This window comes from Chionomys nivalis, chromosome 4 (genome assembly GCF_950005125.1).
Source record: "Chionomys nivalis chromosome 4, mChiNiv1.1, whole genome shotgun sequence".
NCBI lineage: Eukaryota > Metazoa > Chordata > Mammalia > Rodentia > Cricetidae > Chionomys > Chionomys nivalis.
The window spans coordinates 27,940,080-27,957,065 of record NC_080089.1 but is presented as its reverse complement, the minus strand read 5'-3'; the positions used below and the strand labels follow the sequence as shown (position 1 = coordinate 27,957,065).

The window sequence follows — 16,986 nt, the reverse complement described above, 5'->3', positions numbered from 1 at the left end:
TCCCTAATCACCACAGACACTTCATGACAAATCTACGCCTGGATCAACAGACAAACTACAATTTCAGCTCTGCATCTTGAAGTTAAATCTGGATCAGTAGAGACAATATTCAAACTCCCAAACATTTTAAATGTATTCGGCAAGATCTTTAAGAATTTGTTTCCATATTCTCTCTTCTTCTCTTTTCTACATTGGCACTAACAAAAAAATAGAAAATTATTGTATTGGTTTTTTCATCTTTACCATAATTGCCTCTACAAAAACATTACTTCATATTATTCTTCATCACTAGCATACAGTTTTTGGGTAATTATGAGTTAAAATATATTCTGGGATCTAGCTGGAAAACTTAACAACCCCTTATAACATTCTTTGTTCCTATAATGTATTGGAAACCTGGTTAATCGAGGCATCATAAATCTTCAGATCCACTGAAAATGTTTAATATTCAAAACCAATTTGAAAAAAACTTTATTGATCAGTACTTTTATGGGAAGCCAGGTCAAGTCCTTCTGCATCTCTTTAATTTAAGTAAAATGTATCATTTCCAGGGAAAAGGAGGCTAAAATGGGTCACAAATTTTCTCTAGGGTATGAATCAGTGGCAAGGTGAAGAGAGGCCCTGTGGCTGTCTTCACAGCCTTAATGGTTTAAACTAAAATGTGAATATAAAAATGGAAGGAGGAATATGGAATGGCATGTACTTTAGGGCTTAAAGAAATTACCTCTCTTGAGTCTGTGTTTTTGGATCACTCATTTCCTCACAGATCTCACTGGTTGGTTCTTGCCAAGAAGTGGCCTGCTACTTTGTTTTAGTTTGCAAGTCTTTTGAGGTACTTCATAATCTGTGGGAGGTCACACTACAGAATAGTCCATGCAGAGCAGGTTCGAAGCCAAGGGTTCCCTCTGACAGCATGGTTGACCCACCGATGGTTACCCTTCTGTTCAGTGTTGGAGCCATTTTCAGCTACAGAAGGAATGTTGACATCTACAGGGATGTCCATGAGGAATTTAAATATCAGGAATCACAGGAGACCCTCCCAATCAGACAGAAGACAGGTAAAGCCCCTAGCTCAATGCACATTTCCTGACCTTCTGTCCAATGAGTCTAAGAAAGAGAGAAAATTCTTTTGCTTGTCTATATTTTCAGGAAAACTCCTCAAGTATCTGGATCTGGGTGGAAAAGGTATACTGACTGAGAAGCAACAGAAAGGCCTTTCTGAAGCAAATCTGGACTCTGTCCTCTAAAGAGGTACGTGACCAGGTCCTGAGCTAACCTTCTGTGCCAAGAAACTGAGGCCGGATCCTGCTGGAACAAGTGCTGAGCAGCACAGAGCATATGGAGGAGGAGGAGTAGAACATGGGTGGTAGGGAGGCTGAAAAGGGAAGCAATGGGAGAAAGGTTTAGATATGGAGAGAGAAGAGAGTGCAGAGAAGGAGAAGGTGTGTGGAAAGGTATAAAAACACTAAAGAAGTACGGAAAGGCCATATGGGAATCTACTATTTTGTAAATGCTATATCTGTCTATAAATGACCTTCCACGTGGGACAGTGTTCCTCCCTGAGCATAGGCTGCCAAACAAAAAGCCCAGCGCCAGGTGTGGGATACCTGTTCTTGAGTGGTTGATCAAGAGTGTTCCAAGGACTCCCCCAAATAATACAGGCTATTGCCATCACTCTTAGTTGCTCACCACAGTGTGATGGGGAGACCCTGTTGATAAAGACACCACACACTTTGGTCACAGAACATGGAGAACCCAAGTTGGTACCGACCACGTTGATAGCTTCCTCTCTGCTACCTAGCTTTAATAGTACTGGGGTAGAGTGCTATGTAGGTCGATGGGAGGAGGGCACTCATCAACATTCTTTCCCTGTTATTAACCCTGTGAACTACACTAATGACCTGTGAGGGTACAGTAGTGATACGGGTATTTTAGGGTAGCCGATGCTTTTTTGATTGAATTTAAAGGATGTGCCACAGGATGAAACATAAGCCTCGTTGGTACTGCAAATCTGGTCGAGACCCCACAGTCTCAAACCATGGGAACTTCACAGGTACAGGTATTACTATTATTTTGCCAAGCACACACAGTGTCAAACAATTCTCTAGAATCATGCTTCTGTAAATGTTTCTCCAGTCCTCAGCAGAGGCATCTGTTTATGTCTTGGACAGTAGTTGATGCAGACTCTCATGACTGCTGAAAGCTGAGAATAAGCGTTCCTGGAGTTCTCACCCACTTATGGAGGCACCTATGTCATTCCCCCCTCCCCTAAGGCTCAGGGACCACCATGCGTGAGAGAGCAGAAAGACAGTGATGGCCAAGATTAGAGAGGGCCAGAGTCAAATTCTGTCTTCTGTGCATGACAGGACTCCTGCACTCATGAGCTCATGGCATCTCTGGTTACTCACAAGAACCACACAGGATCAGTCTCGTAATTAGGAAGAGGGACACAAATCCGCACCCTAACTGAGGAGCTATGGACAGTTGATGGCTTCTGAGAGGAGGACAGTATGTTTTCCTTAAGGGCATATCCCATGGTGAATCTGTGGATGTCCCTACACCCAAACTGGATTGGTGGGTTAGTAACAAAAAGGAAATGGAGACAGGCCATGGTGCCTTTAATCTCAGAACTCAGGAGGCAAAGGCAAGTGAATCTCTGTAAGTTAAATGCTGGCTTGGTCTACAGTGTGAGCTCCAGGACAGCCAAGGCAAGAGAAACCCTATCCCAAAAAGAAAAAAAAGAAAGGAAGGAAGAAAGAAAGAAAGGAAAGAAGAAAGGAAGGAAGGAAGGAAGGAAGGAAGGAAGGAAGGAAGGAAGGAAGGAAGGAAGAAAAAGAGACATGAAGTTGGGAAGTAGTAGGACAATGGGAAATGGGACTAAGAATAGTTAGTGAGTGTGAATCTATTCATTTTATGGAATCTCAAAAAATTAATAAACTGTATATATTTTTAAATGTATAATAGGGTATAAACAGGAGTAATTGGGGAAGAGGACAAGACTACAGATGAGCCAAGATGCAAAGAACAGAGATGGGGCCAAGATGCAAAGAATAACTTTAACATAGACTCTACTCAAATCTTTATTTAACTACATACATCAACAGCAAAGGTATCTTCCTGAACAGGGAACAAAAAATAAACAAATACAAAGTACTATGTGTGTGTGTGTGTGTTTTGTGTGTATGTGTGTATTCCTATTATAAATATATATATATATATATCAAGATTAATGCTTCATCTCTAACTTAATAGGTAATGCAAATCATTGCTGATATCTTAGACTAATTCCCTTCTTTCATCTCATGATTGGGAAGTCAGCTTCCTATTAGTAATAAGTAATTTGAAAAATCATTACTGGGAAGGTAACTAAAGCTGACTTGTCTCTTCCCTGGTAGTGAGACACTGGAAGAAGGCCAAGGTCAGAATCCTTTACTAGAAGCCAAAAGAAAGGCAAGTACAGACAGAGCTAAACTGGACCTATAGCCAAATTTTCTAAAAGAGGCCAGATAGGTAGTTAAAGAGCCTAGATGACAGTCACAGAGTTTTTCCACAATGTTCAGGAAGCCATGAGTCCACATATTTAGTGGTTTCCAACACCTTCATCCATCTCTGACTTTGGAGTACATTTATGTAGTATTTGGGAGAGAGATCCCTTCATCAGGTAGGGCTGTCAGACTGTCACGTATGTAGTCCAGCCCTGCTCTTCCAGGCCACGGCAGCTTTGTAACATGGTCCAACCCTAGGTGCACCTGGTCCCACAGCAATGCCACTAACACCCTTGTCCTGTTTATCTCCTGTGACTCTCTGCAGAGGCCCAACCGCCTTCTTTCCAGTTGTATTCTACAGCAGCTACAACAGTCTTCCGAACCCGGCTGCCTGTTGTTGTCTTGCCCCGGAGGATAGTAAAGACTTCTGCAGGGTTTCAAATCATATTGAAACACGGGTGGATATACCTGTCCCCTCTGGCGAGTGATTTGATTGGAATCCAAAATTCCTCAGGTTCCCAAGATCTCCGAGTGTTGCCCTTGAGTGTCCCATAGCCACATTGTTCAGATATGAGCACTTCATTGTTATAGACGGTAAGAGGACTTTAAAGAGGTGGGGCCCACTAAGACGAATTATAGCCCTGAACTGCGCTTGCTCTTTTAATCCTTGGTATTCACCATGGCACAGCCTGTCAGCAACCACCTAGGAAGATATCACACGTCCACAGTGCATGTCTGTTAGGGTAGAGGTCCGTAGCTATCTAGTGTTCCTGGGATTCAGCTGAGGACAGTTCTTGACCACATGCAGAAGGCAGGAAGCTGAGCAGAAGCGAAAGGAGACTAATGAGTTTGAAAGTTGTGTGTATGTGTGTGGGGGGAGAAGGAAGTGGTAGGCAAGATAAAACAGGAATAAGCTGAGAATACCATCAATTGTTACCAAGGAGTTCCATTTAGTCTCAGTAGCAACTAGCACATGTAATCAGCCTTCCATATCTGTGGGTTCGACATCCATAGATTCAACAGCCATAGATAAAATAGACTAAAAATAAATCAAGTGTATCTATACTTGTCATTATTTGCTATGCAACGTAAGGTAACAACAACGATTTACACAGCATATACTTTTTATTAGATATGTAATTTGGAGATGGTTTAAGCATATGGGAAGATTTGCACAAAGGATACACATGACTTTAATGTTAACAGAACAGCTGGGCACACTTTTTCTCATCTAATGTTGTAGACAGGGCAGAAATTGTTCCTGTATGTACACAAACATACTGAACCGAGCACAATCAAAGAGTCAGTGTGAGATAGTGTAAGAGTCCATCAGAAGTACACATGACCTGAGCGCTTCTCTTTCTGGAGCACTGGTATAGCTATGAAACATGTACGTGTCATGGGAGAGATGTTTCCATGTAAGGGAAGGACCCTGGAACATAGCCTTGCTCAGATATTATAAGACAAAAAGCCTGTGGGATAGTGGTTTCCAGTTCTGGCTTACTTGAGAAATACGGGAAGAGAATTTTAAATGCCTGTATTCAAGGCCACCTCCAAAGATGTAGCTTCCCTTAGTCTCGGAGACTAACAGTTGAATTTTATTATCTAGCTCATCCTGAGAGTGAAAGTAGGGGCTCATCCATGCTTCATCCTACCCTCCAAGGGCATATTTTCAATAGTTTCTCAAGTGCCTTCCCAACAGAAGTTCAGGTTATCACCACCATGAAGGAGCTTCCGTCTGGGATCATACCTGCTGGAAGGTCTTTTCATGACCTCAGCTTCCCAGATCAAGAGAACTACCTCACAGTGACATAACCCCTAACTTTGGAACCTTCAACATTAACTCACATGGGTTTCATGCATGGTTCGAAAGACCAAATAGCTGTCCTAATCCATGCAAAAGAGCAAAAGAGCAAAAGAGAAAGCTGCTGACATTGGTTGCACAACACAGAAAGCACCCCGCTCCACACCAGCGCATTGTCCTTGGGATTTCCAATGTCCCAGATACTTTGGCGAAATTCCTCAGCCCAGATTATTCTCTGGCTGTAGTTAAGCCTCACGTGCTTGTTCTGAATGGATTACCTCAGAACTCGGAATGAAAGTGCAGGGTAGTTAAGAAAAGAGCCATTAAGCATAATACCAGATCAGCAAGCCTGGCTCAGCAATGCATTACTCTACTACAAAAAAGCAAGCAAGCAAGCAACAACAACAAAACATACCACTGTGTTGGCTTTTCCCCACTGCTTGGAACAGATTACCATTAGCACAACCACTTATCTATGGCATCCCTCAAAATATCCATGTGAACAGGGAAACAAAAACACACAGAGCAACTAAAGAAAATCAAGAGGTGCCTGTGGTCCATGAAGAAGGTATGGCTGGCTGATGGCTGCTGCTGAGATGGCTTAATTGATGCCAACCGACCATGCCCAGATGCTGGGCACCCATCTGAAGATGGGCATCGATTCAGACAGAGGACTCCTAGATACTTGTCATATCTAATCCAACGAAAAGGCACAGAACATTTTTAACCCAACAGCACATAATTGTAATGAAATGATTCCGGCCAAGAGGGCCCATTTGTAATAATGAATTCAAATCAGATTCATAGAAGCTATAATTCAACCATAGAGAATAGCACCTTCATTTACCATAGCCTCTCTCTTCCAAAAAGGCAAAATAACTCAATATTAAAATAATTATTTTTACTTTTCGAGCAGCCCCATGAAGTAGTTTCAGGGATGATGATATTGTCTCACTTGTATCAAATGAGCTTCCATCTATGCTGAAAACTTTGGTGTCTTCTTTGACACATCATTTCTGAAAGTTTCTCCGCACAACCAAAGGCCTGTCACAACAAAACTGATCTCTCGCAGGAAGCAACCATCTTGTGAGCTGGGGAACTTGTCACAGGAAAAATCTGAGGGTCTACCTAGGCTTCTGGATTTCTCTGCTTTACCTACTGGTCTCTGCTCCTTCTCTAACATTGTTCAAGAATTAGGAACAGACTGGAGGTCATGTGAACTGGGGCAATCACCTTGGAGAGGGTTTTTTAATGCTGATAGGTGTGGATATCATTTAATTCCTTGATACATACTGAACACTAAATTCCTAAGTAATAAATCCATGAACTCTTTTGAGGAAACTTAAAAGTTACTTTACACAGAGCTATAAGGCTGTGGAGAGAGCTCAGGATCAAAACTTTTTCCTAGCACGCATAAGGCCATGAGCTTGTTTTCTCGAGATTACAAAAAATAAAAAAAAAATTAATTATAATTTTTAAAAAGCCAAAAATACTACCAAATAACACATGATAGATTTCTCCAAGGCTAGGGCTGTGGGCTCTCACTTACTGGGAACGTGGCTTCTCTGTCAAACAACTGAGGACCAAGCTTTACTGCTAAGGGAACACAGCTGCCGGCTCACAGAGCAGATTGGAAGGAAAAGGAGAGTCACATAAACCACATAGGGCATTCGGTTATTTTATGAAATGCTGGGATAGTAACAAAGACAATAAACTTGGTTTAACATAGAAAACGATAAGAATTAATGCCAAGGGGAAGAAGTGAAGTAGTATGAGTGACAAACAGGAAGAGGGTGTCAGGGAGGCTCCCTACAAAAAGAGAGCAATGAAAGAGAAGACTCCATGAGGGAGAAAGTGAAGAAGGTGCCTGGATGGCAGGACGTGGCTGTGGGGATAGGATTGTCTATACCAAGGGAAAGGCATGAGAGAGAAGAGAGGCCAAATCCACCCTGGGAACATGTTTACTTTTAAAAACCAGCTACAGCAACAGTCAGGTAACCAGCAGCAGTCAGAGTTGAACATGTAAGTTGTCGTTTTCCATAAAGCATGAAAAGCGACTATTCAGCTTTTCCTGTTTTATTCCCTTTCCCATTACCAGGCCCAGCTGTTAAACATTAGAATTGAAGATCATGAAAACAGGCCAACAGCTAATAAAAAAAAAAAAAAGAAAAAAGAAAAAAAGAAAAAAGGTAGATGAACGTGAGCCCTCTGCTGGCAGAACTATCTTATTGCATCCCAGAAGGCAAAACTCGAGTTTCTAAGTTTCTGGTTTAGTTTTTAGTGGCAAGAGTAGATTTTGTGAATTTATTGGTGACATCCCCTCCTGTTGATGGAACTCTTTACCTCCAACAAAGGAAGAGAAATAAGTGTATAGCAGAGTCCAAACCCTCTTCCCACTACTATTGTGTATCCACATTTCCTGGGTATATATACATACGTACATACATTGTTGGTACCTTTGAACTACCAGTCCCCTGAAAATGTGTATTCCCATAAATCATATCTCAAAGAGCAGACTTGGAACCTTCTGGATGCAACAAAGTAAGGACAACCCACTCTCCTCTGCTATAAGCTAAGGGATGCCCACAGGGCCAGAAGCACTTGGGACTCATACTGTCTGTAAGGGACATCTCTGTTCTGCTTCCCAGTACTGTGCAGGCCCAGAAGATAGAGTATTGGGGCCTTGCACTAGCTGAAAAGAAGCTTCACCTAAGAACCACACAAGGTCGGAAGGATGCAAGTTTAACCCCGGGGTTCACATGAGGAGCAACAATGTCTCAGAGGCTCTTGTTCCTTCTTCGGAAAGAGGCTTAGCCTATGCTGGGAGGGCTCCATGAGGAAAAGCACAGGCAACAGGAAGAAGGGTACCCCACCCTCAGTCTCCCCTTGCAGAAGCCAGGCATTCTGGCTGCAGAATCTGGGTCAGGATGTTTTATTTTCACCATAACCATCAAAGTCATAGGCAGGGCAAATGCATTCACCCTGTGTACACCGTGAGACGTAGTTAAGCTGGGACGTCCCCGAATCTGTCTCCTAGGACCAAAAGTGCCTCATTAAAGGGATAAAAGATGATATCTGCTGAGCTGGTGGAAAGTGGTGGCTGCATTTTTATTAAAGTCTCTGCTGCAGCAGGCCCATTCCCCAAAGGTTCATATTCCAAGCATCTCCACCCCTCTGCCTGGAGCATGGAAGTGATTCTCTGTAACTCATTAAGCTAAAACAAAAAGCTTCCCCATTGTGCTTCCCACACAGGAATGATGTCGCTGTATAAACCTTCCGTGTTTCCTCTTCTTGGCCCCAGCACACAAAAACACAAAGGCCTCGTAATTTACATCAGAGCCCAAGTGCACACAGCACGGGCTTAGTTTGAGTGACTATGTCTTCAACAGACTCATAAAAGGTCGTGGCCTGGCACGGGAAATCTAGAGCTTTGAATTGTGGGATTACACCCTCACCCCAACATTGCCCCTCCTCCACACACACACAAAACACGCACGTCTGCCAAAGACAGTTAGCTGGCTATCCTGATGGCACTCCTATGCCATCACATCCTCCTTGCCTGGAAAAAAGAAATCCACGGGTATTTAGTTAACCATGCACTGTGTACATGCCAGTGCCCTCAAGTCTCATCCGGGTGTCCACACAGTTGCGAATATTGCTATGCCATGGCCCCATGAATACATGGAGCTCCAAGTGTAGACTTCAACATTCCCTGTAAGACTAGAGACCAAAAGAGTACCAAATGACAGAGCCATCCAAGAAAAATGGTATCAGCAAGCACACGACGCAGGTGGCCACTTCTTGGGCCTGCAAAAGGCCTCTCACGTGCTCCAATGCCCCTCTTTGAAGCCATCTTTACTCTCTTTCTGGCCTCCCTCCCCTTGAAGCCATGTGCAATGGGCTCAGTCCCCAGATGAAGGAAGGCTCCCTACCTGAGGGTGGCGCTCTCCCCCTGCCGGACCGTCACGTTGTCCATAGCTTTGGGGAAGGTGGCATCTCCGCTGCGCACCGGCACTCCTGTGGGTACAAGGAACAGCAGCCTGAGAGACACGACCACGAGGCACTTCCAGGGCAGGAACAGGTACCCACAGACCCCCATTCTTGTCAGTCACAACTTCCCCGAACTCCCGCAGCAGCACGGTCCTTGTCCCCTGCCCTCTCTGAACAGCCGGGAGTGTTGTGGGGCGAAAGCAAAGAGAGGGAGAGAGATCAAGCGAGGAGCTGGGAGCGGGAGACGGAGAGGCTGAGTCCAGGCTCTCCGGAGCCTAATAATTCTTCCTCGGCTCCAGCCTCAGCTTTCCAGCCTAGCAGAACCAGATGCCCCCTCCTGCATCCAAAAAAGAGCTTTCTCGACGCTCCCTGGGGCGGAGGGAGCCCGCGGGGAGGGAGAGCACGAAAGAAGGAGCAGGGACGAAGGTCACAGATTGTGCGTTCTCTGCCTCTCTCGGTGAAGCTACTTTAAGATTCAGTTGGGCGCGTTCTGCAGAGGTCTGGCATCAAAAGTTTATAACCCAAAGAAGGCAAGTGTCTCTGACAGAAAGGAGATGTCATAAAAAGCTCCTGCTTCAAGGAGAGGAGAAAATGTTTTATTAGATCACACACATGTATGGATAGAGTTAGAAAACAGCTCCAAGTCTCGCATCTGGACCCCAAGGCGACAAAAAGTTGCACACGGAGACCCGCAGCCGGCTAGCCCGGATCCTCCGCTCTGAGGCTGTCCTCCCTGAATCCCGGTGGGCGATTCCCGCCTGCCAGGCCCTTGCCAGCCCGCGGAGCGCCGCGGCGAAGGCTCTGGACGCGGGGAGCTGAACGGACTGCGGCCCCCGCCTCCTCCGGGGACGCTGCACGGGACGCGGGGACGCGCGGACGCCACGCTCAGCGGCCGCCCCCGGCCTCCGCGCCGCCTTCCTCCCGGGAGCAGCCCCTACGCGCGCGGGCCATGCTCGCCAGGGTTGTCATGGCAGCAGCTGCATCCCTGACCGCCACTTTCTCCCGGTGTCGACTTGGAGCGAGCCGGCTAGCAGGCGGCACGGACTGCACGAACATCCCCGCGAGTGCAGGGAGCGGGCGCCCACCTTAACCCCCGCCGCGCCGGGACCCTGAGGGAATGTTCCTGGCGCCTCAAGGGGCTCCACTCTCTCCTCGTACAAGAGCAAGCAGAGGAAATGCAGAGTCCCTCTCGCTGCCTCCTCTGATATGGGTGGGGAGATAGAGGGGAGGGCTGGAGAAAGAGTTCTGGGGAAGGCAGCAAATTGAAAACTGACATTAGCACCTTCCTTTCGCGGTGCCATGCAGAAGTTGTCAGACTCCGCCCTGGAGAACTGAACTGCCTTTGCCACTCTGGCAAGCTGAGCCTATTTGAATGCCCACCAGTCAGTCTGCATCTCTCCGTCCAGGCATTAGTACTAAGGGCACAGCTTTCCTGGGCCTATGCAAAAAGCTGGAATAAGCTTCCTGCTCTGATGGCCTACCTAGAAACACTTAAAGCCTATCCCTTCCTTGTCTGTCTCCCTGGCTGGCAACTCTGAATTTCTTCTTGCAAGGCAACATGCAAAATAGTCCCCATTATCTGTGCATCTTATTGTAGTGAAAAGGAAGAGCTGGGAAAATCACGTGGCGATCCTAAAAAGTAGTGGAACTGATCTTCACAAAAAATCCATCTATGGCTTTATGTTTGCAGGAGAGACAGCGTAATAGTGTCAGGAGGGGACTCAGGATACAGTGTTCTTAGAGGCCAATCTCCCTATTGCTTCGGGCTCAGATCCATTTCCTTCAGTCTAAACCCAAGAGCGCCAGCTTTCCTTGGGCCTGCCATTATTCCTGCTGCTGCTCTGCCTGGCAGAAGCCTCCCCTCGCTGCGTGGCTCTCACGCCTGTATCCTAATTTAATGGTTGCTATGTGCATCTGCTCTATTGTATTTTTTTCTCGAAGCCTTTTGTTAAATTAGGCAGGGCTCTGCACAATTGGCAAAATGAAATGTAATTCAAAAATAAGCATTAAGCTCTTCGTGTTTATTACTTTAGTTGCTGAAGGATACAAAGGCATACTACCTGCTCTCATTTCCAAGGGACCGAGCAAAAATGAATACTGCCCCGGTTCCACTTGTAAAAACGCTTAGCTCACATACACTTTTTAGCCTTAAATTTTTTAATTAGAACATTTTACCTGGGACAGAGTACTTATCACTAGTTATATCAGCTGTAGTCTAAACCATATCGGGAGAAGAGGTGTTACACAGACAGGAGTTTTCTGTGCACCCATAATCCTCTGGGCCCTGAGGTGCTTGGATCTGGGATGAAGTGCTGGAAAGGTTCTCCTACGAGTAGTACCCCATACAGGGCTGACAATGTGGTCCTGTGCTTAGGACTCCTTCAGTCACAGCTATGCCTTGAATGTGGGTGAGGATGCGGAGGAGCCTGGTCAGGAGGCAGCTCTGAGGTTATCCCAGCTGTCCAGTAGTAGAGCGCTCAGATCTTCACAAACACCTGCTGGTCTGATTTCTCATCAGAGAGTGAGGGCAGGGCCATTGTTACACTAACTCCTGAAAGGTGGCTTGAGACAGGAAGAGTTCTTGGAGACTTTGACGAAAGTGCACAGGATTCCAGATGGAAATCACTGAGGCCAGGAAAGAGCAGACACAGTGATAAGCTGAAGTGAGGATAAACGTCCCCAGTAACGCACACTGAGGCTGGTGCTTGGGAAGGAACAAACCAAGAAAGCTCCCATTTACCTTGATAGTTTTTTAGTAAAGGCATCTGAGGACCCAAAGAACAAGGGACTGGGTCTTTACTGACTTGTTACAGGGCTCCTAGCTTAGTCTCGGTGACGGAATACATGATCTACACCCACAGACTTGTGAGTCGGGGAAGGAACTGCAAAGGTCTTTCTTTAGTCTGTGAGTCTATAGAGCTGGGTTTGGGGGCAATGGTCCATTTATTTGTAAGACATTGCTATGGACTCGTAGAGTGTAAGGCTAAATGCAAACATTAAACGAAAAGAAGAAGCTGAGTTGAGGTTTACAATGAACATGATTAATTAATTTTTGCCAGAATTATTTTGTGAGAAGCTTTGGCCAATGACAATGATAGGCCTTTTAATACACCTTCTTAGATATATGAATTTATATGTAAATAAAATTAATATTTAATAATTTATATTTATATTTATTTTAATGATCTTCCATCATTGTGATTGGAAGACTGGCTTTGATGTTGTGTTCAAATACTGAGTCCACATGTCTCCATCTCTGCAACTCATATCAAATAATACCGATTTCATCCAAAGGATAGTGAGCAAGAATGTGCTAAGTGTTTCCAGAACTGGTAAAGCACACCGGCTCTGTAAGGAAGGGTCTATTATTAGAGTCCCCAAGAGAAGGGCCACATCATCCCAAGTAAGAAGAAAGTTTGCCGAGAGGCTTTATTATGGTTTCCATGGAAGGCACTGGGCAAGGAAAGATGAGGAAACTGGCATGCTTAGGAGTGGATTCTGTCTTGACAGGCTGTGTGGGTGATATCAAGGGATCCTGAGCTTGGCCCTGGTGTGGAGTAAGAAATGGCGCCATATTCTGTGAGTATTAGACAAAGAAAGTGGTTCTTCTATCCGGGAATAAGGAAGGAGATCTTAAGAGAGTCAGTATCTCTAAGAATAGCAAGGTTTGATCTAATACATGTATGGAGGAGGTTTTGTTTTAACTCTGGGTGCAGTTAATGCTGGGCAGACTGGGAGCCATCATCAACATACCGTGTGGTTCTCTAGCATAGAGCCTATTGTCATAGAATAGCTGTGCCGTGGAGAAAGGTGTGAGGGGAACAACATGAAGGCGGCTGTACAAAGCAGAGCTTCAACTCACCGACACAAATTTGCTAATGATGACAATGTGTAACAGAAACACAATAGATCCAGATTTCAGGGACTGTAGTCGGCACCAGGCAAGGAGATCACTGGCTACCTGGAGAGAAATTGTTCTGAACGACTGGAGAAGAGGAATCCTAGCAAAGGGGAGTTTGAGAGAAAGGAGGAAAAGAGAGACAGATAAGAAGAAAGACTGTGACGAGTCTTGATGGCTTCCAGATAAGGACTCCAGTGACAGGTGGCAACTCGAACCAGCAGGTGGTATCCGCAGCCTACAGATGGAATGGTCCAGAGAAGCTGCGAAGGAGCAAGAATCGCCCTAGAAGAAAAGGCTCTCACAGCCTTGTGATGTTGCTTAAACTGGATGAAATGAGACGGTGAGGTGGCATTCCCACTGTCTTCCTACATAGGTGTAAACTGTGCTGGGCAGTAGAGGCTGCGTCCTGGGAGAAAGCAACGCAGTGGAAGTACATCCTTGACTCGTTCCACAGAAAGGACAACCAGTCAACACAAACGTGGGTGAAGAGTGTTTGGCAGGCACCTTCTGCTCAGAACCTAAGCAAGACCTGACTGTTTATACTTAAAAGCATCCGTGCCCTGCTTCAGCTGCTACATTCCTGTGTGCATGTGTGCGTGCATATGTGCGTGTGCGTGTGTGTATGTTTATAAGTGGTATAACAGGCTGTGCAAACTGCCTCTCATCCTTGATGAATCACACAGCGGGAGATAACCGAGGCAAATGACAAAAGCCCTTAACTCTGGAGGAAATATATAGGATTATAATTCAACTGGCAAGGTATATATCTAGCACATAGGGATCCCTAGTTTTGATCCCAGCATCACATGACCTGGGCATGGTGGCCCGTGCCTGTGATCCCAGCATGAGGGATGTGGAAGAATGAAAATTAGAAATTCAAGTTCATTCTCTGCTAGTCAGTGAGTTTGAGACCAGCCTGAGCTGCATGAGAACACGTCTCATTTTTTTTTCCGTTTGAAAAACCCTCTAGCACTATTTTCAATTTGCTCACACGTTAAGCCATTTACTAATTTGGTAAATATGATTACATCTCTATTTTATTATGGACAGTATTTAAGGGCCTGGAGATGCAACAGTCCATGAAGAACATAAATATTTTCATGTACTCCTCTGTGAGGGTATGAATAAATGTTGAGGTGGGGAAAAACGATTATGAGAAATAAAAAAGACGTATTTAGATTGGGCACTGTGCTATACAAAGTGTTCTGGGAGTGATGGGATGGAAAGAAGTTAGGAAAGCATCTTTGAAGAGGCAGCATCTGAAGTGAGACCTGATTGGCTGGTGGATCCAGCCAAGTAGGACCAAGAGAACGGCTGCTGTGCAGGTGGACAGCAGAGGAGCTTACGGTGATGGCAAAAGGCATGAGAGCACCGGATCCTGGACACAGGGAAACTGTGTAATGATTTCATCCTAAATGCAGTGTGATGGCTTCGAGACTTTCAGCAGGCAAACACCAGGATCTGCGAGATAAAATTTTGCAAATCTTTCTGACCATGATGTGGAGAATGGATTGCAGGAGAACTCAGAGGGTATTGGAAGCAGAACACCAATCACAATAGGAGTAGTGAGATAAAATAAAAATGGAAAAGGAAGAGGCATCTATGATAGCTAAGATTTGCTCGATATTGGAATTTGGAGGTGGAGTAAAGGAAAAGAATTGAGGGTGATTTTGATAGCTAGGCAGTTCAGCTTTCTGTAATTAGGATGGAGAAGGAATATCCCAGAGCAATGGATTTGAGGAGACTAGAACCAAGTGCAAACATCAGGATGACATGAGGAGAAAGAAGTCTGAAGAGACAGAGGACAACTGAAGACTTTTTCTCATCCTTAACCTGCCTTCTCATTTGTTATTTTCTTTTCTTTTTATTTATTTATTTATTTATTTATTTATTAAAGATTTCTGCCTTCTCCCCACCACCACCTCCCATTTCCCTCCCCCTCCACCATCAAGTCCCCCTCCCTCATCATCCCTAAGAGTAATCCGGGTTCCCTGCCCTGTGGGAAGTCCAAGGACCACCCAGCTCCATCCAGGTCTAGTAAGGTGAACATCCAAACTGCCTAGGCTCCCACAAAGCCAGTACGTGCAGTAGGATCAAAAACCCATTGCCATTGTTCTTGAGTTCTCAGTAGTCCTCATTGTCTATTATGTTCAGCAAGTCCGGTTTTATCCCATGCTTTTTCATTTGTTATTTTAAAGAGGTGTTAAAATTCTCCTGTATGGATGTGTCAAAGAGACAAAATATTCACAGCATCTATACTGGACCCCTAAACTGCCATACCATAGCCTGTACTTTAGAAATAGGCTACTTCATTGCACCCTATATGACCTACGATAGCCACTCAACTGTCGGCATCTCAGTGCGTCTTGTCTGCTTGATTACACCTCATCTGAGTAGAATCTAGCATGATGCCCTCACTATTTGTTAATACAATGGAATGCTGCTCACTTATGTGGATGGATTCCAATGTAGGACCTCAAGCTCTATTGTAACTTCCTCACTGTGATCTAGATCAAGGGAAGACGTCTCTATTATTGTGCCTGGGGGAGAAAAGGGTCTAGGGCACTGTGTCAGAAGCTAACTTCACTCCCAATTGAACAGCTCACCGTGCGTGCAGTGTTCTTGGTTAGCTTCACTGGCCTCAAGCTCACATGTCTATAAATGGAGGCAAGATATCATTACATCTGTACAGTGTTCGGGACGGTCTATCCTAGTCAGTTCAGGCTGTCAGAACAAATCTACAGACTGGTGGCTTCAACAAGAGAAAACTCTTTTCATAATTTTTGCTTTCTAGAAGCCTGGGAGCTCCAAGGGAGGCTCTCCTCCGGCCTTCTGACAGCTCCCTACAGGCTGTGTGCACACCCATGGCACACAGACAATGCCCTTTCTCTCACAAAGCCTCCAGTTCCATAGAATCAGGATCATTTTTCTAGCCACATGTAAGTAATCATTATCACCTTTACAAGCCCCGCCTCCCAACACTATCACATTGTTGGCTAGGAGTTCCACATATGGATTTTGGGTACTCAGTGCAATCCAGAACAATGTTAAATGATACACTGTGCGGAATGACCGTTCTTCCAGGCACCCACTGAACACTTCATCACACTAGTTCTTATTTAACAAGAGAAGGAGCGCCATTCTCTGATAGCACAGCTTTCTTCTCTGAAGCAGCTCTGTGGAAAAATAAGTTGTAAAAATCAAGGCCAAAACATTCCCAAGATATGAGGTGTATGTGTGTCTGTATGGGTGTCTCTGTGTGTATGTGTGTCTGTGCATGTAAGTGTATGTGTCTGTGTGTATGTGAATGTGTGTGTGTGTGTGGCTGTGTGTATGTGTGTATGTGTGTATATGTGTGTATGTGTCTCTGTGTGAGTGTGTGTGTGTGTATGTGTGTGTGTGTTTGTGTTGGGCAAGCAGGACAGATTGAACTCTTTCTCTCATTTTAAAGACTAGCCTATTTTAGAAATAGAAATCACCTCTTCTGCTTGCAAAAGTTACATGATAATTACTAAACTTCTACCTTACCTCAAAGAGATTGCCTAGTAGTAGATCGCTGTTGGGAAATTCAGGGCTCCACACAGCCAAACTGATCCATAATAAAATTTGTATCCAGCCATTAAAGCAATTTCAAACTGTGTGTTATTCAGAAATGAGGAAACCTTACAGCTTGTGTTTATCTGAGGAGTATTGTGCCCAGCTGCTCTGTGGAAAAAAATATGAAATAGAGAGCCTATAATTTGAGGTATATTTGTATCACAGAAATTCATCCACATAAGATGGACCAAGAGAATGGGATGACTGAG

General features: G+C 44.8%; 1 protein-coding gene across 3 annotated transcripts in view; it reads right to left on the bottom strand.

Annotated features, from left to right (window-relative positions):
- Opcml (opioid binding protein/cell adhesion molecule like) overlaps positions 1-16,986 on the bottom strand; it is a 1,138,727-nt gene that overhangs the window by 527,421 nt on the left and 594,320 nt on the right. For 2 of the 3 annotated variants that reach the window (XM_057766994.1, XM_057766995.1), the window contains exon 2: positions 9,222-9,306. In XM_057766994.1, the coding sequence (XP_057622977.1) occupies positions 9,222-9,306 (85 nt within the window). Of the gene's footprint in view, positions 1-9,221; positions 9,307-9,891; positions 10,399-16,986 lie in introns of those variants that run through there. The other variant, XM_057766996.1, reaches the window with a different exon arrangement.